Here is a 24,515-nt window from a genome sequence, read left to right on the forward strand (position 1 = left end):
ACTGACTGTAATGTGTCCATGTCTGTCACGTTCTTTGGCTAAGGCAGTTGAAACTTCATCTTTAGATGTCTGCACAGACAACTAAAGCCTATTTATTAAAATGATAATTTTCCTTTTCCTAACGCTAATGTTTTATACTAACTTCAGAAATATCAACACACAATGACAATATTTTGCTTTGTACGATTTTTGTGACTGATACTGTAAATGTTATGTTCTCAGATATACATAGAAGAGTTTGTTTTAGGTTAAAATATTTCAATTACTCCAAACTGCCACAAGATGTCAATATAAGAACAAATACAAATGACAAAGTACTTACACCTATTGCTTGCAGATGTGTGAAGTCCAGAGGTCAGAAAGCAGAAGTTTTTCCATGTGTTTCTTCTACTTATTCCACATCAGTTCTACCTCCTGGCTGAAGAATTGCGGTAATTAGCAAATCCAGAGTTTTTGGGGATGAGTTTTAGTAAATGAACCTGGATTTTCCACATCTGGCTGTTTGTGATTATCAGTACAAGATATTAATTCTAATTTTCTGTGTTCAGCTTGAAAATGAACAAATCTATATAGCATGATTCCAATATGTACTCATAGACAGTGTAGTCCATAAATGCACCTCCTTTGCACTCAATGACTGCCTGAAGTCTGCAACCCATAGACATCACCAGACGCTGGGTATCTTCCCTGGTGATGCTCTGCCAGGCATGTACTGCAGCCATTATAGTAAAGAGATGTATTTTATTATTATCACAATTAAATCACTGAAAATGAACTTTTTATGGCCACCAGTGCCTGAGATTTGGGGTCATCAGTCCCAGTCACAGATTTTACTCGTAGAATATGAATGATTGTCCGTACAGACTCTCTTACTTTGGAATGTTAAAATAATGTGATTTAGCCTCACAACCGTTTCCTGCCGTCCGAAACACTTTTCAGGAGAATCCCTCATTTCCAAAACAATCCGGTAGGAAGTGGGGGCGTGGCGAGCCATCGGCGACGTCTCCCTTCCCCCCCCCCCCCCCCTTCTCTCTCTGCATGGCTTGGGAGAGGGGTCTGGGGGCATCCAGAGGGAAATACTGAGTTAGCTGGAGGGAAACGGATAGTACATTTGACCTCGAAGGATCTATGAAACAGAAACGCTTTATCGCCGTTTAAGGAAAGTTTTGGTGAGTGTGTCCATTTCACACCGGCGACAAAAATCTAACTCTTACTTAATCAGTTTCTCTTATCATAGACTACCCCGGCAAATTAATGGTGTGGATCGAACGAGGTGTAATAGTTCTGAACTGACGATGTCTGAACGTAATTCCAAGTTGGGTGGGGCAACCATACTTGCAAAATTAATTAATGGAAATCAAACCAGGCGGAGTTTAATTTTTCACATCAGCTGGATCTCATACCTTTTTTCTGTAAAGAATGGGTCAAGACATATTAATAGCACTGTGAATTGTTATTGAACTTGGGTGGTTACGTATTATTGTATTTGGCGACTTTATTGTCAATAGCCTACTTTCCTTAACCCTGCATTTGAATTAACACTATAATCTACTGGACGTGTAGCTACCACTAACTTTTAAAAGTACTGCGGGCATTTTGACGGCTGTAAGCGCAAGTGGTCGAAAGAAACTTGTTTGCATTAAAGCGCTCTTTAAAGTAGGCTATTTCGTGACTAACGTAGTTCATACTTCGTCCACAAGGATGCGCTGTAGGACTGAACGAATGCGTTGTTGTGTTGGGAAGTGGACATCGAATTTTGCGGGTATTTATTAGCAATTTATGAAGATAAGCTTGATCGAAAAAAATGCGCTAGGTAGTCTAAGTAGGCTATAGAGACCTCAGCCTGTTATTTTGCCTAGTAGTTACTGTTAGAAAACTTTCCATAGTTTGGCACTATGCAATATGATGCTTTGTGTAAAAATGACCAAGCTTAATCTGGGGGGAAATTATTATTATTATTTTTATTATTTTAAGTTGTACACTGTTACTGCATTTTACTGTTATATCATGGGCCTTTGCTTAAAATGGAATTAATTTTTGCTATCTTGCTATCTAAAGGAAGGGACATGGTGAACTAAACTTTTTATAGTAGCCAATTTACGTACTACGTGCACGTATTCCATTCTAATTCTTAGTGGAGTTGAATCCGCCATTGTGCACTTAGTGTCAACTAATGATTTTTCCAGTGCATCACTGGGTATATGGAAACTAGTATATTAGTATGCATACATGTTTATGTTTAAAAACATTTTAATCAAGGGTACATTTTTATTAACTCATAACAGGCCAAAGAAAACGATGCAACATCATAAAACAAAGGGGAAAACAGGCAGGTGGTGATAAAGCATGTGTGACCACTGCAGAGGTTTCAGTGTGCTTGCACTGTGCAGAGCAGTGGTGCAATGACAAATATTATTTTACCGACTATTAAAGTACGGTCGGGCAGGAATGTATTCTTGGGGTACTTCTGAAGGCGAGATCCTTAGAATTTACATTGCGTCCTTGTGTACAGCTGGATATATACTGATTCACTGCTGGTTACAACGGCAGTGTCCAGCCCCCAGGAATCTAAGCTATGACCTTTAGGTTAGAAGACCAGTTCCTTACTCATTATACTACACTGAAGCCCATTATACTGTATATCTATAATACTGATACCAGCTTAAGCAGTTTCCATTCTACGCAGTCTGTTTACGGGCAGCCATGTGCCCTATAGTTATGCCGATGGCATGCCTGGTATTTACTCGACTGAACGGGCTGAAGTTCCTCAGCCCAGCTTCCCTCTGCGGCATGAACACGTGATCAGTCACAAGGAGACAGCCTTCCCTGCCCACCGCTGCCTAATTCAGTGTGCAGCCTGTAGGCTAAAACAGAGTGCCTTACAGGTTACAATAAAGTGTTCTCGAAACCCCTGAAGTGGTGGTATCTGCAGTAGCCTGCCACCAGTTCAAGGGGTTTGGGCACCCCAAAGATTCAAGGTCTTTTCAAAATGTCCTTCTCAGTTTATTGAAAATACTCAAAGAATCAAAAATACAGTTTGGTGAGTTCTACGATTGCTAAAACTTTATTTGCCGAACTTAGCTAGTGCAAGAAATTGCGTCTTTTAAAACATTTGTGCTCTAAAAAGTTCTAAGGTAGTGAGGTACCAATGTGCTAAGTGTTGATAATATTTCAGTGAACACTCTCCAATTCCATTTCATCCTTTCAAGAGTAGGTTTTTTTTTTTTTGGAAAATCAGTGATGAAAAGTCAGTGTTCTAGAACTCCCATTACAGTTATCAGTAGTGCCTGTTACATCAGCATTAGTAGAATGCTCAGTTAAGAACATTCTAATCACATATTTGATCTTGCACCTTAAAGGGCCAAAGGATTTTGGCTGAGAATGAGACACATCAGAGGGCTCATTTTTCTCTGCGGAACTTGCTGCCCCCACCCCCCACCCCCCGCAGGAAAAGCCCCCCAGTTCTGGGCTTCCCTCAGACATGGGCCAGCTGTTCAAATAAAGCTTTCCCTTCCTGCTGTGTGACTGCATTTTTCTTTTCTTTTTTTTTTTGGGTGAAGGAAAGTTTCCACTAAACGGAGATAATAGCTGTGAGTGCAGCTTTATGCTCTGATCCAAAGGCATTTGAGAATTTTAGCTTGCCGTGCTTTCTGCAATTATGAAGTGTGATGGTTCTTGTCAAAGTCTAGAATAGAATGGAGTGAGAGGTGTTCTACATCCAGACTGCAAACTTGTTTTGGGTCAAGAATCCTGACAGATGCATACATTTGTGAGCTGGTTTGACAGAACTATTTTTTGTTTTCCTTTTCAATTAATCATACTTTAATTAATCCTGTAAGGGATTTTCTGTTATGGTAAATGGACTGCATTTTTATAGCACTTTTATCCAAAGCACTTTACAATTGATGCCTCTCATTCACCCATTCACACACACAGTCACACACCAACAGTAATTGCAAGGTACCAATCAGCTCATTGGGAGCAGTTAGGGGTTAGGTGTCTTGCTCAGGGACACTTCAACACGCCCAGGGTGGCGGATCAAACCGGCAACCCTCCGACTGCCAGACAACCGCTCTTACCTCCTGAGCTATGTCACCCCAATACTTTCACTTTGTTACTTTCTTGAATTTATTTTATTGACCATTCTTTCTTGAATTTTTGCAGGGGATTGTGGGAATGATGTCAGGCGCAAGTGAGATGTTGGCAGCGGCGTTGGAGAGGATGGACGGCATCATCGCAGGTAGAGACGCCACTTCCTGTCTGCACACTCGCCACTTCCTGTCCGCAGACTCACGCAGTAACCAAAATAGGGTTTACCAACCTTTTTACTTCCACAGCGCACTTTCCAAATTTAGACAGTCTCGTGGCACACCACTCTCAAAAGCGAGCAACATTCTGATGTTGATGTGGCATGTCAAGAGCAGGCCTACAGTACATGTCCTTTGGGGGTTTTAATTAAGCAATATGCATTTTAATGACATTTATTTTGGCTTTTTCTGAGTGGAATTTGTTGATTTTAAGCTTTTTCACAGCCCATCTAAGTCATAGAACTGTACCTGGTTAAATCTAACTGTTCGCGCGAAGCTTTGTGTAGAATAAAGTGTGCTAAGCAGCGTTAAACCCGTATGTTCCTACCACATAACTGACATTCTTTAAAAAAACGTAGCTGGGCAGAGAGCGGTATCACAGCAGGACCACTGTCTAACAGTCGCTGGATGATCTGCCACAGATAATAGCAGCTGCTTTGAAAATGATCCTGATTTACTGACGGCAATTTGACATAAACCCGTGACCCTGCTCAGGATAAGCGGGTATACAGATATAATGGATGGATGGTATTTTAATTTGTGCAGTGGCCTGGCCTCATTAGTCTGTGTGAAAGATGTACATCAGACGAGTGTTTTTCATAACAACAAGATAACAGGGTCTGTGTCAAATTCTTTGAAGGTGAATAACAGTCTGAATTAAAAGTAATGAATTTCTCAGACAATGAATTGTCCTGGGCACTAAAAATATGAATTGGCCTAATGATCACAGAGAAGTAATGTCTAAAGCAGGGTTTACATTGGCCAGAAACTGCCAGGTCTTGGTAAAAATGATCAAAGCCTGGTCTTCTGGACATTCTGGCTATTAAATATAAATATCTATAGACTAGAAGCTAAATAATGGCTCTTAAAATTTCAAATATACTTTTTACTTATTTCATGAAAGCACAGCCACTTCTCGTTATGGCCATCCAGAAAAAAGCACTGAATTCTGTGGGAATAAAACCTGACCAGCGTGGCCTGCAGGAGGGGGTTAAGCTGTTGATGTGAATTTGAAGATGTACTAAAACTTCAGTCAGCTTTTAGTTCATGGCATTTTACAGAAACAGCTGTTTTTTTGTATTGAGTCCCCCACATTTTCAGCTGTGGAAAGTGAGGTGCATGGATGACGGACAGGTGCTAGCTGTTGCTCAGCTGTTTCCTTCTGCATGGATTGTTCACTTACAAAAGAGCAGTGAGTGTCTAGTCTCGGGTTTAGCCTTTGATTTCATCCGTGGAGACAGCGTTCGGAGTCAGAGGCATACTCAATCAAGAAGACCAGAGGACTCACTCTGACTGAGAAACACCCAATCTGTGAGCTGAGAGAACAGAATGACTCATTAAGAAGGACAGCACGGAAACTGGGATCTATAAAGTATATCCGTCTGGAAAGACTTGAGAAAGAAATAAAGCAGAGGTGGACTCAGAAATAGACAGTTGTCGGCCGCGGAAGACAATGGCGGCTGATGGCAGACTGACCGTAAGAGCAGAAAAACCCTAAATCAATGGGCAGTGACATCACCAGCGGTCTCCAGAGGGCAGTGGTGAATATATCACAAGCCACTGTACGCAGCAGGCTCTGGGAACAGAATTATAGCAGAGGCTACACTGCGAGGGGCAAACATCTCTTCAGCGGCAAGACTCGAAAGGCCAGCTTGGAATTCGCCAAAAATAGAAACAAGCCAGGAGGGTTCTGGAACAACGTTTTGTAGATGGATGAGACCAAAACAAAACCAGTCGTGGAACACTGTAAATGTGGGGAAAGGAAGGAACAGCCCATGATCCAAAAGCACCCACCCCCCCTCCTCTGCGCAATATGGAGGGAGTAGTGTCATGGCTGGGACATGCATGGCTGCTTATAGAACAGGCTCACTCATCTTTATTGATGATTTAACAGAGAATGGCAGCAGTAGGATGAATTTAGAAGTGTGCACATGGATTTTATCGGGCTATGTACAAAGAAACTCCTCCAAACTCATTGGCTGGAACTTCATCCTGTAGCAGGGCAATGACCCCAAAACACACTGCCTACACAACCAATTCATTATTGGGGAAAAGCTATTGCATTTAAGCAACCAAATATTGACTTTATTGCTTTGATTTACTTACTGTAAGTTCATCTGTTGACATAATTTTGCATTGCTGAAAATAGGGGGACCCCACAAAAAACTGTTGTTTTTGCAAAATGATAAAACATGTACGCATGTAAATACCTTGAAATAAAAGTTGACTATATGTACATATTCATCTTTTGATATCAAATCCAAATGCCTTACGTATGTAGCATAAATAACAAATTTCACTCTAACATTACCATAATTTTAAATCACCTCTGCCTATCATGCAAATCTATTATAAATAAAAATGTATATAATAAAATATTTTATTAACCAACAGCTCCATAAATTCTGCCTGAGAACTGCCACAATTGAGATTTCCAAATTTGGGAATTCAAAGGAAAAACCTCTCTGCTTCTCTCTCTCATTCTCTCTCTCTGTCCCTCTTCCCCCCCCTCCCCCTCTCTCTGTCTGTCTCTCTTTCTCTCTCCCTCCCTCTCGCTCTCCCAGGCTCCAAGGCGATGGAATACTCTAACAGCCTGTTTGGGTTCCAGTCCCCAACGTCCCCGCTCGTGAGCGGGCTGCACACTCTGCACCTCCTGGAGGAGCTGAGGGGGAGTCTGGAGCTCCTGGACCCGGAGGAGCGGGAGGAGCTTCGCTGCCAAGTCCCAGAATCCACTGCAGAAAGCCTGGCAGAGTGGTTGCAAGGGCCCCTGGTGCATCCAGTCTCCTCCTTAACCGTTATTTTTATACCCGTGTCTCATTAGAAACGTGTCCTCATCCGGTTACAACTGCTCGTGCTTGGGGAGGGAAATTGCTAATCCAAGAAATTGTTGTCAGTTGGCTTGACGAGTAACAGGCTTAACTGTAAGCGTGGCTTTTGGGCGGCAGGTGGCATTTGTAACTGGAAACTAAGTAAACTCGTTATCACCATCAAACTTTTTCAATAGCCAGACAGTAGACAGGCAAGTTGAAATGATAATTTATCATTTTTGTATTCCATATTTTTTCAAATCGCATCTCAGGGATCGGTGCTTTGATTGGGCTAGAATAGAAAGGTTACAGAAGGAGGCAGTTAAACAGTACGGCTACAGAGAGTGTGCGGTCCCTCGTACGCTAGTGGAGTTTTCACCACAGAGCAGTCTCACACGGAGACGCACGGAAAGGTCTAGAGCACCCTGCGGAGTATTTCCTGTGCGGAGAGGAGCAGTCTTGGTCGAGCTGTTATCCGTGATTTAGAGGCCTTCTCCGGTTTCACAGAAGAAGAGAACTCTCGGAGGCAGGGAGGAATGTTCCGGAATGTTCTCCTCTGCCTGATAGCAGGGAGTCATACACACGCCTGCTATGATTCACCTTTCTGTAACTGTGCCCTTGGTCCTTTCACCATTTGAAGCATTGTTTCCTGAACTCAATTTTATACTGGACAGTAGGGGAAAACGTATTTATTTTCCAGGTTTTATCTTCTGTGATTTACGGTACTGAGACAATTTTAGTCTGTCTTTCCATTGTTTTGGTAATATGGAAAACATTTTTGGGAACCTGATCTGGGGTGTAGCCAAAAAGCCCACATCAGCCGTGGAAAAATCTCGAGAAGCAGATTTTCATTTCTTTTTTTTTTTCTTTACTCCACAGTGAAATACCTTCCATGAGAATTATTTACAATGAAATACCTTCCATAAGAATTATTTACGATGTATAAGTATCGCTTTACACGTTTGTAAAATTTCCAGCATTAATACGTATGCTCATTCCTTGCAGTGATGAGACCTCTAAGCAGCAAAGCCTAAATAAGTCTAATAAGTAGTCGGGAACTTTAGCATTAGTAATTCTACAATTCTACTGAAAACACCTACTGTATAGTGTATATCCTAAGGACACAGTGAACCTGGTTTTGCGAGTATATTCAATATAACACAGGATGTGGATGAAATCGTTAATGTTCCATATTTGAACTAAATGTTTATTATTTCGTTCAAACGGGTTGACTATACAAAGCCTGACCCAAGTCCGTTTCCCAGATTCGGCCTGGATATTTGGACAGAATTATTTTTGCTATCTGGGGGGGGGGTTCATTTGTATGTCTCTGAAAATATACTGTGTGTCTGGCTTAGAAGAGGGCTTATTCATATGAATCAATAAAACATTGTAATATGCATGTAATTGTCTCTAACATTTCTGTTTTTATATTTCAGGAGAATGGCCACCTCCCTCTCGGCAGTGTTGAGCAGTACCAGGATAGGCTCCTTCGACTGGAGAGCGACAGGGAGTCTCTGGTACTGCAGGTAGGTTACACCTGTTTCTGTCTCCTTTTATGTATTATAAACAGGTACAAGAGCAGCCTCTTGGAGATTTCACATTTTGTTGGGTAAGGGATGTGTGTGGAATCTTGTCTGTAGGTGAGTGTGCTGACAGACCAGGTTGAGGTGCAGGGTGAAAAGATAAGGGACCTGGATCTGTGCCTTGAGGAACACAGAGAGAAGCTGAACTCCACAGAGGACCTCCTGCAGCAGGTGAGTGTTCACGTCGGGGGTCACCTGAATGTCTGGCTCCTCAGGGTTCCAGTGTTTCACTCCCTTACATTAAATAGTGTCTGTCTGTTAAGCTGTCTTTCCAGCAATCTCTGCCTCTTTCAATCGTACGGCTGCAAAACCTTTAGTTTGTCCTTCGGTCGGAAGGAGACCAAACCCAGCTATGCGCCTATCATTTTAAAGATCATACATATTACATGCATTGTGCAAGAAATACTCATGTTAGGATTTTTTTAAAAATGTAAATGTAAAAAATATATGAAAATGTATTTTTGACACATTTTTAGAGCAAATTAAAGCATTGAGTCTCAGTCAACCTTATGACAAAATGAAATCGCAGTCTTAAAATATAATGGTTCTTAAGATCATGACACATAGGAGATTCTGTTTTTCTTTGGGTATGAAATGCTTAATTTCATCTTATACACTCAAAGCACATATTTTATGAAATCACTCTAAAGGGTGATCGTGCCTTCGCTATGGCTGCTCCGAAGCTGTGTAATATTTAACCTCTTTATGCTCGGTCTGCCCCCTCTATTTACACCTTTAAAAACTTGGGTTGAAAGCCCATCTCTTTACCATGGTGTAATGTGTAATGTTTTGTGTTATCCCTGTGTCTTTTTCGTTGTAGTTTTTTTTTTGGGGAGTTGAACAGAACTTTGGTCAGCGTGAGTTGTCGTTCCTTGTGCGGCGTTTGGGGCATTGTTGCTGACTGTCAGCGTCGCCATGGCGTCTTGCAGGAGCTGCTCAGCCGGACGGCCCTGGAGAAGCAGAAGCTGGAGCTGCTGGCTGAGGTGTCGAGCCTGAAGCTCCAGCTGACCGTCCGGGAGAAGCAGGGCTGGGACTACGAGCAGAAGTCCAGGGACAGTGAGGTAGGGGCAGCGTGAAACGGACCACCGCACTGCGTCTAATCAAATCGGTTTTTGTTTGCATAGCGCTTTTTACAGAGAACTGTCATAAAGACGTTTTACAGAGTTACCGAAGGGCAAAAAGGCAACAAAAACCAGGCCTGAACCCCCCCAAAAAAATCCCCCAAAAAAATCCCCAGTGGGGAGAAAAACCCTCAGATGGTGGCGAGAAAGAATTTCCAGATGGGAAGAAACCTGGCTAGAGAGAGGGAGCCCATCCCCCACTGGCCGGCCTGGTGTAAAGTAGCAGTAGAATGGATGTAACAAAAGTGTAATAAGCGATCTACCACAGCTAATAAAATGGGTTGAGCAGGTTACAGATGAGGTAATAAACTAGTTGGAAAAGTAGGAAGTCCAAATAAGGGGAAGTGAAGTGTGCAATTTAGAGGGGCGGGGCGATGCATCTGGAGCTCCAGGCTGCGTCAAGGCGTGGGCATGAACCTGCCTGCTACAGGGTATGGTTTGGGCTTTGGTCAACCATCTTACCCAGGGTATGTTTTGGGCCTTGGTCAGCCATCTTACGCAGGGTATGTTTTGGGCCTTGGTCAGCCATCTTACGCAGGGTATGTTTTGGGCCTTGGTCAGCCATCTTACGCAGGGTATGGTTTGGGCCTTGGTCAGCCATCTTACGCAGGGTATGTTTGGGCCTTGGTCAGCCATCTTACGCAGGGTATGCCTTGGGCCTTGTTCAGGCCGGGCTCCTCAAAATACCACTGAATTAGCTCCTCCCAGTGATGTACCAGCTGCACATGGGCTACTAGTTTCTGTGATAGATGAGCTCCTGATTTATATAAAATGTGTGTACCCTAAAGAATTATGCTGGTACCCTAAATAGTTAGTTTTTTTACACATAAAGGTAACATATAAAGAACACACAGTAAAGCATTTTAAGTAAGTGTAAAAAATATTTTCTCAACATTTTACAAACCCCAACTGGCACTGCTTTCAAAGGAAGATAAAACCGACGTTTGCCGAACAGTGCCAGTCCAGCCACTTGAAAGATCACCCTTTAGCTCCGACTGTTGGTCGTATTCCCTAATCCTACCTCGGGGTGCTGAGCGACGCGGCCCTTTCCCACCTCAGGGGCTGTTCCAAGAGCTCCTTCACCTGAGGAAGCGAGTGACAGAGATGGAGCGTGAAAGAGAAAAATGTGAAGACAAGCTGAAATTCACCCAGGTGAGCATTTGTGGGAGGTGATGCTCACTATTCTTCTGAGTATGAGCTTCTGAAATGCAGTATAATCCCACATCTGGATGTCAGGGAAATTTTCCTACGGCTCAAATTGCAATGTCTGTGCAGGTATTACTTGCATATTACAGAACGGTACTTTTATAAATCCCCTCAAGCCCCATTTTGAATCCACATTGTCTGTAAAAAAACACCTGGAGGGTCTTTTTGGAGGACGGCCAGAGGTGAGTACAGTATGTTGGGGTTCTGCCACAGGATTGGCCGTTTAAGACTAAGATTTTAGGAAAATGTGTAGCCTATCGCTGGGTATGACGTGACATGTGATCTGTCTTAGAGTACACAAGGTTCAGGCTCGCTCTATGCGACTGTAAAACATGTGGTCTTACTCTGTGTGACCTGTGGTGTTTCTGCGTTTTGTGGCCTTACTGCGTGTGACCTGTGGTGTTTCTGCGTTTTGTGGCCTTACTCTGTGTGACCTGTGGTGTTTCTGCGTTTTGTGGCCTTACTGTGTAACCTGTGGTGTTTCTGCGTTTTGTGGCCTTACTGTGTGACCTGTGGTGTTTCTGCGTTTTGTGGCCTTGCTGTGTGTGACCTGTGGTGTTTCTGCGTTTTGTGGCCTTACTGTGTGTGACGCGTGGTGTTTCTGCATTTTGTGTTTTGTATTCGTCAGGACGAGCTAGCTGCGCTGAACAGGCAGCTGGAGAACAGCGGCAGGGAGGGAAAGAGGCCAATCAGAGAAGTCCGCTCGGAGGGTACGAATGAGGAAGACTACGCAGAGGGCAGAGACGAAGGTGAACCTGTCAGTCCCTTTGTCTCTGTTTTGAATCTACAGGACAGTGGTTATTAACGTCCTCCAGTTCAACAGCTCTCTTAATAAACGATAACGCCGGTGATTTTCATTTTTTCAGTATCGTCAACGTATCCTCTGAAAATACCAAAACCGAAAGTGTTTCTGTCCGACTCTCGGTACGTTTTTTTGACGGTTTCCCGTTTGGTGCTGAACCAGGAAAGCTTTCTGTTGAGCTCTGAGGTCATTAAATACAACTCAGACATACTTTCATTTTCAGAAAGTGTATCCTATTATCACAAAAAAAATATGGCCAGTGTAGGTTTTAATAAATTTACTATAAAGAGGAGCAAGTTGTTCATCTCGATGGCGACTATTTTCAGTGTTTTGGCGCCGTGCCAGACTGCTTTCCATATGGGAAAAGCAGTAAAAATCAGGGTCTTTGTGATAGTGAATGGTGCTGAACAAATCAACAGCATGTCTCTTGACACTCGTTTTTTTGGCCTACGTTGGAGTTTATGACTTTTGGGATAAAGTAATTGAGAACCGGACAGAAACATTATCGGTTTTTATCTTTTACATATATGTAAAATATTATGAATATTATGACGATGCTGCAAAAATGAAACTGACCGGTGTGTTGCCCTCTAACCCTCGATGTTTATACACCACTGAGAGGTAAGGTTGGGGTTTTCCCACGTCACAGCACAGGTGGTAGAACAGTATACCTTTCTTGGGATTCTCTGCATACAGGTGTGCCTGCAGGTGTGTTCTCTGCGCCTCGGGGTCAGAGTGGTGAGTGTCATCCTCCACCCCCCCCCCCCCCCCCCAAATGAATCTGCAGAGATGGGATTTTCCCTGGGAATGCGTCAAGTTGAACTGTCCTTCCTGCATTCACACGCTAAGCCTTGGTGCCGTTGTCCAGGATTAACGTTTTTTTTGTTTTGTTTTTTTTTGGCCGAAATGTATTCTGTGGCTCAGAAGGAGTGCCTGCTCAGAAGAAGGGGAGGGAGATGGAGTCTCTGATGGCAGAGGGAGAAGAGAAGGTCAGTTCACTGCGTGTCCCTGAGCATCTGCTTCGTGTGGGGATTAGTCACCACTCTGGGTTTGATGCTGTCGACGTGTCTGCCCGCAGGATCATAGGATCAAGGAGCTGCTGGTGGAGATCCAGCATTGCGAGGAACAGGAAACAGAGCCTGTGCTGCAGAAGACAGGTGAACCCACATTCAGAGACCACTAGAGGGCACTGGTCGAACACCAGTGAACAGAAGCTGCACAAACGGGTGTTTTTGTAAATAAAGAGGCAAAGAAGAACCCCAGTGCTGGAGTGTTCTGCCTCAATACCTGACCTAAAATCATTTTTATTATAATCATTGATCAATATTGAAGGGCACAGAATTAAACTCTGTAATGGTACCAGGGAAGACATTTGGCAGATTCCTATTATGTATTGGAATCCAGTGTACAGGGGTCAGCTATTTTACAATCTACTGAGAAGTTACTTTGATGAAATTAATCTTAATTGAAATGTGAAAGAATTCAAAATTTATTGGTTGCAGCCCCACTTGTGTAATTTAACTCTTGACAAGAGCATGATGGGATATCAAATGAGATCCTTTTTTTCCCCTGCAAAGCCAAAGATGACAACAGTGATGAGGGCTGCCATGGTTATCCAGTCACAGCACCGACTGCTGCTCCTGTCGGCGTGGAAATGGAGGAATCCGCCCCACCCAATGCGGAGACCACACAGGTGAACCAGGAGGGGGCGCTGCGCTCCTCAGCCCCACGGTTTTACGGACAGGAAGTGGGCGGTGACCTGAAGATTGTGGGCAGGAGCGTAACCGGGACCTAAAAAACACAGAGGTCAAAGAGACTCCTAAATTAACTGAATGTTCTCACTAAAGAATGAAATGAAATATAGGCTTTAGAAACGTACACGGGGGGAAAAAATACAGAGGTATCCACGGTCCTTGTTGTGGGTTCAGCTAAACTTCACCTGTGAAGTAACCGTCTGTACAAATGGATATATAAGAAGTTTAGAGCACTCTGTTTAACAAGGAGTTATTTGTCATTACTTTGATGTTGGTATGGACAATTCATCCACACCTGTCATATATCGGAAAACAACAACCCATCGTGTACATATGTACACTTCAGATATAGATATATAATTTTACCTTTTTCTGAATGGGCTGTATGTGATTTGCTCTCTTTGGAATGAACTGCAGCAACCAGAGCAGCTGCTACAAGCATCTGGTCCTGTAGCCACCCCCAGATCAGAAGACACCCCCAAATCAGGAGACACCCCCAAAGTAGACCAGGCAGAAACATCAGAGCGAGCAACATTACACAGGTAAGAGCAACATTACACAGGTAAGAGCAACATTACACAGGAGAGAGCAACATTACACAGGTAAGAGCAACATTACACAGGAGAGAGCAACATTACACAGGTAAGAGCAACATTACACAGGTAAGAGCAACATTACACAGGAGAGAGCAACATTACACAGGTAAGAGCAACATTACACAGGAGAGAGCAACATTACACAGGTAAGAGCAACATTACACAGGTAAGAGCAACATTACACAGGAGAGAGCAACATTACACAGGTAAGAGCAACATTACACAGGTGAGAGCAACATTACACAGGAAAGAGCAACATTACACAGATGAGAGAAACTTGCTCTAACACAAAATGTGTCAAGTGTGGCTCATTTATGTTCAAATAAAATGTGCCTACACTAGTCAAGTCTCTCGCTGAATTGGTTTGCCCTCTTCTGGACATAATTTGCAACATCCTGAAAATTGGTCAAATTCTACCACGTAGAATTCAGCATTTAAAATTGTAATATACTGTGCGATTATGTTCAAACTTACATGTTTTTTGAGGAGGAATATTCAAATGCGTACTGTATGCCAGTATTGATTCGTTGTTGCATTTACGTTGATACCATTGAGACTCATTGATACCACTGAAGCGTGGTACCCGTGGGAGTGGCATTGCCCAGCGCGGTCTGGAGGTGGGCAGTGATGGGTGATCTCCTTTCAGCGCTTCTCACCGTCCGGAGGCAGAGGTGCCAGGTGAGGTGCAGAAGGGAAGCTCTCAGGAGGTAAGGAGGTCACACGCTTAACGTACCTGGGGAGGGGTGTAGTTTTATTGGGGGGGGGGGCGGATCTGTGTGCAAAAACAAGGGAGGCAGTTCATTATGGTTGGCTGCAAAATTATGGTGGATGTTTTGGACAAAATTGTGGTTTAGTGGTATGGTTAGTTACCATTTCCCGTGTGTTGGTTTAGATTAGAACAGTACTGTTTGTCCTGTAGACTCACGTTTTACGCGACCGTTCCATGTTGCTTTTGCATGGTGCAGTTTTTCGGATGCTGCAGACCTTTTTATTGCTCCTCATTGCCTAAATGTATGTGACTGTGTTTTAATTGAACTGCTAAATGTGTTTAACTCTTAAATCTGTTTGCTGGGCTTTGATGTATTTTGGGCAACGTATGCATGCGTTATTGCTTGAAGTTGTCCTCATTTATTGATTGCTTGTAGCTAGTGGTTGCCTGGTGCATCCTTGTACAGAATAATGCAGACTGTAGGCTAACCGGATCCTCTGTTTAAACTGTAGTGTGGTTTGTCCTGACTATGTTTGACTGTCCAAGGCTGAAAATAATCATTTTCTCCAGAGGGAGGAGGGTGAAATTACCCAGGAGCACAGTCTTCTGCCCCAGCCCACTGCCCCCGCCCCCGCCCCCGCCCCCGCCCCCGCTCCCCAAGGCCCTGCGGAGGACAGCTTCGGCACCAGGAAGGTGCGGTCTTCATTTGGGCGGGGATTCTTCAAGATCCGGAGGGGCAAGAGGACTGCCAGTGCCCCTAACCTAGGTGGGGGGGGGGGGGCAGGGGGGAGTAGCAGGGGGAAACTTCACAGGGACAGGGCTGTGTTGTTTTTGTAATGTTTATATTACACAGAAATCCTTTGGTCAGTTGCAGTGTGCTTTGCTTTTATTTTTTATTAAACCTTCATTTAAACAGGAATACCCCAATGAGATCTAAATCTCTTTTGCAAGGGGTACCTGTCGTAAAACACAACAAGATGGTTGACAATCAAATTGCAGACATCAAATGGGGAATGAGACAGCAGTGTGACAGTAATTAAACAGCAGAGCAGAGGTTAAAAGCAGGAGCATACTTCAGTCGCAGAGTCACAAATTACATGTTTAAAATTGACAGTTGAAATTAATTTCTTGAGATTTTAAAGATTTTTTTTTTGTTCTGCAGAGAGGGAGGGGGAAGGCACGGCCCCACTGGACCTGGCGGGGGCACCATGCCCGTCGCCAAGCAACAGCGCCCAAACCTTGCCCTGGAAGAAATCCTTAGGCATCAGGAAGTTTTTTGGGAGGTGAGGTCATACAGGCTTTTCCTGAACTGGCAAATATTGTTTGTTATTGATCCAGACAGGGCAGGTGGTGGAATGTAGGGGACCATGCAAGGAAGGGGTACAGCTAAATCAGCCATTCAAAATGTGTCCAGAGCCCTGAAGCGCTTGCTGAATGAGTAAATCTCATTTTCCAGCCTCTTGCCAGAAGAAAGACTTTATTATTACTGCTCGTTGATCTGTGGGATCAACGAGGAACGGTGCAGTCGTCTTTCCGGGTGTGTCAACTGTGATTTCATGTTGCAAGATTAAATACGTTGAGGCTTGTAGCTGGCCTGTCGCAGAGCTGGTTTGAGATCAAGGATATGTTGCGCTGGTAAAATATTTGGACAAACTTTAAAAAGATTGTTTTAAGGAATATGAAATCTCAGGAAATCTCTCACGTGAATTATTTGATCACAAATGTAAAATTGTAGAGTGCAGGGCCAAGCCAAGAAAAAAATGTGTCTTTGCAGAGCACTGTGTGCCTCCTATCACGTGGGACACACGTAGCCCGAGGATCAGTGTTCCATCCTACTGGATTCGACACAGTTTTGAAAGGCTTTTTTCAAACACATCAGAAACATCATCTCCTCTGTGACCATCTGATGTGTTAGCCAGGATAAAAGGGAAATAAACTCCACATACACAAGAGCTGGGACTTGTATGATTGAAAAGGGACATAGAGTATTTCAACCTGTTTTGTTCTTTATCATTGTTTATTTGCAGTTAATGCCTGGAAATGTATTTCTAAGCACTTTTAAACCTGGACGCATCAGAACAGATGTCTGCGTAATAGGACAGTCTTAGGTTGCTGCATTTTACCTACAAAGTAAATGTCACCACATATTGAGAAAAGCTATTAACTTAAATGTTAAACGTTTCAATAATATGTCCATGTATGTATTTGTTTGCCCACATTTCTACCCATAAGGCAGTTTGCTTGAGCAGAAACCCTACTTTCTACTCGCAGCTCTAGCTACTGTAAATTTACAGTATATTGATTTATTTGGCAGATAACCTTATGAGGCCAGTATGGGAGGATAATGCATATCACAAGAGAAACAAGGACAAAATTTTGATATAGGTGTATTCTTGAACTAACTACAAGTCTAACTGAAGATAAAAAATGGATTCCTGCCTCGTACTGTGGATATTGAAATGCATACTTTAATTTATTTAGACTGAAGAGGAGTCAGTCAACCTCTTTTGCGCTGGATGACGAGGTAATGGGGGCCGAATTTAGGAGGGGCGGAGTCAGGGCTACAGCAGGACCCCGCCTGGGTTGGGCTCACGACCTTCAGGGAGCCAACAAGTAAGCAAGGGCACGGATGTGTGTGTGTGTGTGTGTGTGTGTTTGTGTGTGTGTGTGTTTGCGTGTGCGTGCATGTGTGTGTGTGTGTGTGCGTGTTTGTATGTGTGTGTGTGTGTGTGTGCGTGTGTTTGTGTGTGTGTGCGTGCGTGTGTGTGCGTATGTTTGTGTGTGTGTGTGTATGCGTGCGTGCGTGTGTGGGTGTGTGTGTGTGTGTGTGTGTGTGTATGCGTGCGTGCGTGTGTGGGTGTGTGTGTGTGTGCGTGGTAGAGTAATCGCTCTGTGGAATAGCCTGCCAGGTCTTGTAGAAGAGACAGAAACCCTTAGGGTTGTCAAGACCAGGCTTGATACGGTGCTAGGTGTTATCTAGTTTGTTGGAAAAAGATGAGCACTCGATACACTTTAGTTGTAAGAAAATGGCAATTGTTGGGCTGAATGGCCTGTTCTCATCATTATGTTATGTTATGTTATGTTGCGTTAAACGTTGGGCTATTTATATGCTTTGATGTGATGGCTGCTTAAGCAAGCATGTGTATTAAAAAGACCAATAGGGACCTGGCTATGTGTATGTGAGAGAGCAGGATATATTAATGGAGTGCGTGTGTGTGCGTACGCACCTGCGTGAGTGCGCACGTGTGCGTTTGCTGTGTGGAGCTGGAGATGATGGTGTTCCCTGTGTTATATTGGGCTGCAGTGAGCTGGACGCGCCCTTTGCCAGGTGGTCGAGGGAGCAGGTCTGCGATTGGCTGAAGGAGCAAGGCCTGGGCGTGCATGTGGGCGTGGCCAGACAGTGGATCACCTCGGGCCAGACCCTGCTGCAAGCCTCCCAGCAGGACCTTGACAGAGTGAGGAAGACCGCCGTGCGGAAGCTTCCGGAAGGGCCATTCAGTTCTGCAGAATTTACAGAAGTTTCTTCTGCCAGTCATAAAGTGTTTCTCTGCCATGGCACCTTATCCATGTATAAAGCTGGATATTTGTTGAAGAATGTCAGTTACCTGGTTAAAGGGTACAATGTATTTTTTGTGTCTTACATTCGCCATTTTATAAGTGGAAAGTACCTTTAATAACACCATATTATATAATATAATAATAACACCATAATATAATTATTAAAATCTGTAGATTTTTAGTTTTCGTGATGTTTTCCCAGTTTTTAGATGGTGTTTACTTGCGGGTGAGTGCATTTAATCTCCATATGAATTTTATTTGCATGCATGCTCAGTAAACCTAGCCTGTGTAGATAAGGGTTAAATAAAAAATAATAATAATGAAATTGTGTGTCCCTCTGCAGGAGCTGGGGATTAAACATCCCCTGCACAGGAAGAAGCTCCAGCTGGCCCTGCAAGCGCTCGGCTCTGAGGAGGAGGACAACCAGGGCAAACTGCACTATGGCTGGGTGACCAGTGAGTGACCTTCCAACCTGTCTGACATCACTGCACTGGCTGGGTGACCAGTGAGTGACCTTCCAACCTGTCTGACATCACTGCACTGGCTGGGTGACCAGTGAGTAACCTTCCAACCTGTCTGACATCACTGCACTATGGCTGGGTGACCAGTGAGTGACCGTTCAACCTGTCTGACATCACTGCACTGGCTGGGTGACCAGTGAGTGACCGTTCAACCTGTCTGACATCACTGCACTGGCTGGGTGACCAGTGAGTGACCTTTCAACCTTTAATAGTAATGAAGGGCAGCCTAACCTTTGTTAGCTCAGTCTATGTAAAGCTCTCTGGTAATCAATGAAAACAGACTGGTTGGTTGGTTGGTTGGCTTTTCTGTGGACAGATTTTTTTCCAGTTAGATTTGTTAGTTAAACAGACTGAGTGATTGTCCGTCTGGCTGAGTTGCTGATTGCATCGGTCTCTGTGTTCTGCAGCGTGGTTGGATGATATCGGCCTGCCGCAGTATAAGTCCCAGTTTGAGGAGGGGAGAGTGGACGGCCGGATGCTGCATTATATGACTGTAGTGAGTATCAATGCGCTCATCTTATTGCGTTTTATTGACCAGTGGACCAGTGGAAATTCTTTGCTTCAGTTACTGTGCCCCATACACTTACAAATACAAAAAAAACCTTTAATCTAAATTCATTGCTGCTGCTTCACCAGTTCAAATCTGTGATCTCTGGATTGTTCAGATCTGTGAAGTCTGAGTGTAATTGTTTTTCATTTCTGTGAAATAAAATGTTATTTTTTCCTATTTTTAATTTCTATAGCACTTATTAACTTCTAATTATTTTTACACTAAAATTTAAAGTCTGTTTTATCAGACTGTTTTCATATTTGTTGTACTGTTTTAATGTCTATGACTCAACACCATTGTGAATGAGGATTCTTCAACAGCGGTTTTCTCAAGACAAAATGAAGGTTGAAAGAATGGGTTGGAGAAGTTAGAATTTAGAAAGTTCAGTACATCTTCACGAGGAGAAATAATAAATAATAATAAAAATGTAAAATAAGTGCAGTTTATTATTTAAAGCTCGGTTTTCATCACCGGATGGTGAAATAATGATGATTATTTTTTGATTGTATTACATTTTCTCCTCAGGATGACCTGCTCTCCCTGAAGGTCGTCAGCGTGCTGCATCACCTGAGCGTGAAGAGGGCCATTCAGGTCCTGCGGCTGAACGACTACCAGCCCCACTGCCTAAGCAGACGGCCCTCAGAGGAGGTGCAGTTTGTCCATCTCTCCCTTTTCCTCACGCTCTCCCTCTCTCCTTCTGTTTATCCGGTTCTCATTGCCTCCGTTTCACTCTGTGCAGCTCTCGCATTCTATTAAACTGGGCTTGTGTTGTAAAGCATTTGTAAGTAAGTTAAACGAACATTCAAAAATAAGTCGCCTGCCTGTTTTAGGAGGAGTACCTACCTCCGGGCATACATGTTGCCCTTTGTTGAAGATGTCTTTCCTTTTAGAATTCCACTCTGACTTCTCTCCCCCCACCCCTCCCTCCCTCCATCCCTCCCTCCATCCGTCCCTCTCCCCCCCTGTTTTTTCCCAGGCCGATGTCTCCCCAGCGGAGGTGTGCTGCTGGTCCAATCACAGGGTGATGGAGTGGCTGCGTTCTGTGGATCTGGCTGAGTATGCCCCAAATCTGAGGGGCAGTGGTGTGCATGGGGCGCTCATGGTGAGGGGGGGGGGGGGGGAGGGGGGGGTTGGGGGGGGGGGGGTCAGGGGTCAGGGGTTGGGGGACACTTTATTGAAATTCTTAAAATTCTTCATTTGGATTCGCTTCTACCAGTTCTTGATTCAAGTGTCAGCCTTTGCCACATCAAAGGAAAAAAAACCTGCCTTTTGAGTTACGGTCATGGTCACGGTTTATTGGTCTCTTGACTGGTTCTCATCACCAATGGCCTTCTGTTAAGACTGAACTGCAAAAAAATAGTTATGGAGTCTTGTTGAGCCGAGATGCCTCATTAGTTGCACATAGGGTATGAATATTAAAGAATTTACTGTGAAAAAATCTTAAGTCTGCCTTAACAAGTGTTGCAGTCTTGCAATGAGCCTTAAAATCTTTCTTCCTCTTAAGTAGAATATATTAGCTTATTTTAAGTTCCTTTCTGCTTGACAAGTGAAATTGTCTTTCCTCATTGTCAAATCTTGAAATGAATCAAACTGTATCACCTAGTATTTAGCAAAAGAGTCATAGAAATAAGACTTGAAGTCTAAATATATGATTAAAATACTTGTTAAGACTGACTTATTTTTAATGTTTATTTTTTGCGGTGTTTTGGCCTCTCGTGCTTGCTGTAGGTCTTGGAGCCCCGCTTCACGGTCGAGACCCTTGCCCTTCTGCTCAACATTTCCCCCAATAAGACCCTTTTACGGCGCCACCTGGCAACCCACTTCCACCTGCTGGTGGGGACGGAAGCCCAGCGCGAAAAGCAGGAGCACCTGGAGTCTCCGGACTACGCACCCCTCACCGCCACCGCCAAGGTCAAGGTCAGATGGCGCGTCTGGAGCTCAAACACAATCAAAGGCTTGGAGCTACCAGATCTGGTCGATAGTTTGGAAATGTCTGCCTCTGTGTTTTTGTTAATGGTCTGTCTCGTGTGTTCGTGCCTTAGCCCAGGAAGCTGCTGTTCGGGGGTTTTGGGAGTTTGAGGAGGAGAAGACAGGAGGAGGTGGAGGAGTACGTCTGCCCCATGGACATGGAGACGCCCAGGAGCTGCAGTTTCCCGGGCGGCCGACGTCACCTGGACCCGCGGCTGTACGAGGACGAGCTGGACCGGCTCCAGCGGGTGAGACCTCTGCTGTACCACCTGGGCTACGTAAAACAGGTTAACCCAGCCTGTACCACCTGGGGTAGAACACACAGCTGAGACTAGGACAGCGTGGACTGTACCACCTGGGCTAGGTAAAACAGGTTAACCCAGCCGGTACCATCTGAACCAGGACACACAGCTGAGACTTGGACAGCGTGGACTGTACCACCTGGGCTAGGTAAAACAGGTTAACCCAGCCTGTACCACCTGAACCAGGACAAACAGGAGAGCTTGGACTATGTGTATATATCTCTCGGTAGGTTGATTCTTCACTGCTCGGAGTGTCTTTTCCTAAAATGTCCTACCTTGTACAGGTGCTGTTGACAGCTAGGGCGACTGCACACCTGAACCTGCCCAGGTTCCTGATAGGTGTTTCCGTGGATACCTACTGGAGCACTTTCTCCCCCTTTAAATTCCCCAGTTTAGGCTCTAAAATGTAGAATCGTTTCCTCAACTCTGCCACGACAGCCCCAAGGCTGAACTTGTATTATAGCTGTCACTTTCTTTTAGCCAGATACAGTGGTGTACAATGATGGCAGTAATATATACAGTAACAGGTACTTAAAAGCACAGAAGACAAGAGGAGTACAGTAGTGCTGTAGAGTGAAACTCAGAGCTTGTTAGTGGCAGTCGACTCCATTGTGACTTATTGATTATTGATTAGTGATTATTGCTGCTAGTGGTTATTTGGTGATTATTGAGTCCGGCCTTTGGGGTTTGCCCTGTATGGCTTCATCGGCTGGGCTCTGAAACGGAGGCTCACCTTTACCTGTGCAGATGGAGGACTCGGAGGGAACGGTGAGGCAAATCGGAGCGCTCTCCGAGGGAATCAACAACCTGACGGTGAGACACTGGTTATCCCCAAACTGAACCGCCATTTTAAGTCTTTGGCCTCTGTCCTAGTGTGTTAGTCATACCCTGCCGTTGCCCCATGTTTATAATGAACTGGATACAGCCTCTCTGGTCTTTACTGCGAGTGGAATTAAAACACAGGAAGTCTTTCAGTCTTCACACTGCGTACAATCGTGCAGCCTGTTACTGTGACCCCTGCAACCAGCACTGTAGACCAGTGGTCCCCAAACCTCAGGTACCTGGGGGCCACCTCAAACACACCTGCTACAGCGAAGCCCTTCGATGACTGTCAATGTTTTTTGATGGAAAATAACTTCCTGGGAAGGGCATAACTTCTCGTTTCGGTGGTCAATTTGTAAAAATATAAAATACTTTGAGTTTGGAAAAACTGATCAAGGTTATGTTTATTTGACATATCCCAGAGCTTGCTGCAGAAGGATCAGTTCCTGAGAGAGATGGCCGCTGGCTCTCCTGTTGCCAGCCAGACGGAGGACTCCAGTGTGTGAGCGAACTGCTGGTGGAGAGAATGGAACACGGTGACAGCGCAATATACCAGGGCTGCAATACACCAGCGCTGCAATACACCAGGGCTGCAATATACCAGAGCTGCAATATACCTGGGCTGCAATACACCAGGGCTGCAATATACCAGGGCTGCAATACACCAGGGCTGCAATATACCAGGGCTGCAATACACCAGGGCTGCAATATACCAGGCCTGCAATATACCAGCGCTGCAATACACCAGGGCTGCAATATACCAAGGCTGGAATATACCAGGGCTGCAATACACCAGGGCTGCAATATACCAGGCCTGCAATATACCAGGCCTGCAATATACCAGCGCTGCAATACACCAGGGCTGCAATATACCAAGGCTGGAATATACCAGGGCTGCAGTACACCCGGGCTCACCAAAGCTGGCCCTCTGGTCCTCAAATTCAAATCCGGCCCTGGTTTTCTTTCTTCCCAAGCCATTAACTTAACAATCGGTGCTACTGATTGGCCAGACTGCCTTCACACCTGACTCCCAGGCAAAGGGAGGGTGGAAAACCAGCAGCTGTCGGCCCTGAGGGCCGTGATTTGGTGACCCCTGCCGTACACTGTTTTCCTTCAGTATTATTAGTTGTATGAAGGAAAACTACACCTGTGAATAAAGCATTGATAAGGTGTGTCCCATTGCCCTATGGGTAACGCACAGGATTATTGTGCTTTTTTTAAATTTTGTATATCGCATTTTACAGAGAACTGTCGGAAAGACACTTTACATAGTTCATCAGGTCAACAGGCATGACTGTGGTTCAATGTCATTTATTGTGAAAGAATAAAATAACACCATTTTTAAGAGATTCAGTACATCACAATATGTTTTGGTCGATGTTCACATACATTTCTTAAATGTTGCTTTTTATATTTTATGTTATATGAACATATAATTTCAATTTGTTTTACATTTCAGTGGCCAATATGAGTGCTTGGATACAAAATGTACGAAGCATGTGAAATACACATGATAATGAACACTGATCTATTATTTTTCCTATATCTCTAGATTGCTACAAATATCATTTTGTCTTTTATACTGTAAAATATATCCTTTTTTTATTTTTAACATTATATATTTTCAGTATTATAATGACAGTCATCAATATTTTATGATGCAACTCTTGTTTTTTTAATCTCACTAAAGCCAATTTATACTGACAGTTTTTATGTATTGAAAAGAAAATAAAGCACTTTTCAACAGAACCTCTATGTGTGTGTGTGTGCGTGTGTTGATGTGTGCGTATGTGTGTGTATTCGTATGTGTGTGTGCGTGCGCGTGTGTGTGCGTGCGCGTGTGTGTGTGCGTGTGCGTATGTGTGACCCTTAGTTATTTGTCTTCCTTTTGCTCGCTATGGGACCA

At 44.1% G+C, this 24,515-nt stretch overlaps 1 protein-coding gene across 1 annotated transcript; it reads left to right on the forward strand.

The window, feature by feature from the left end:
* Positions 1-1,030: 1,030 nt before the first annotated feature.
* Positions 1,031-24,358, forward strand: LOC118231848 (liprin-beta-1-like). The gene is made up of 25 exons (XM_035426159.1): positions 1,031-1,169; positions 4,165-4,240; positions 6,872-7,077; positions 8,554-8,643; positions 8,758-8,871; positions 9,630-9,761; positions 10,881-10,973; positions 11,656-11,827; positions 12,679-12,818; positions 12,908-12,986; positions 13,407-13,522; positions 14,001-14,125; positions 14,826-14,886; positions 15,459-15,654; positions 16,051-16,171; positions 17,370-17,501; positions 18,193-18,343; positions 18,790-18,901; positions 19,375-19,463; positions 20,043-20,165; positions 20,494-20,619; positions 21,246-21,434; positions 21,560-21,733; positions 22,535-22,600; positions 23,032-24,358. The coding sequence occupies exons 2-25, from the start codon at positions 4,177-4,179 to the stop codon at positions 23,113-23,115; spliced, it is 2,955 nt and encodes a 984-aa protein (XP_035282050.1). The 5' UTR covers positions 1,031-1,169; positions 4,165-4,176; the 3' UTR covers positions 23,116-24,358.
* Positions 24,359-24,515: the final 157 nt, after the last annotated feature.

Source organism: Anguilla anguilla, chromosome 7 (assembly GCF_013347855.1).
Source record: "Anguilla anguilla isolate fAngAng1 chromosome 7, fAngAng1.pri, whole genome shotgun sequence".
NCBI lineage: Eukaryota > Metazoa > Chordata > Actinopteri > Anguilliformes > Anguillidae > Anguilla > Anguilla anguilla.

Coding starts and splice junctions, on each gene's coding strand:
- LOC118231848 (XM_035426159.1), top strand. CDS start 4,177: ATGATGTCAGGCGCAAGTGAGATGTTGGCAGCGGCGTTGGAGAGGATG. Junction 11,828..12,678: donor GAATCTACAGGACAGTGGTT/ATTAACGTCCTC, acceptor TCACACGCTAAG/CCTTGGTGCCGTTGTCCAGG. Junction 14,887..15,458: donor AGAAGGGAAGCTCTCAGGAG/GTAAGGAGGTCA, acceptor CATTTTCTCCAG/AGGGAGGAGGGTGAAATTAC.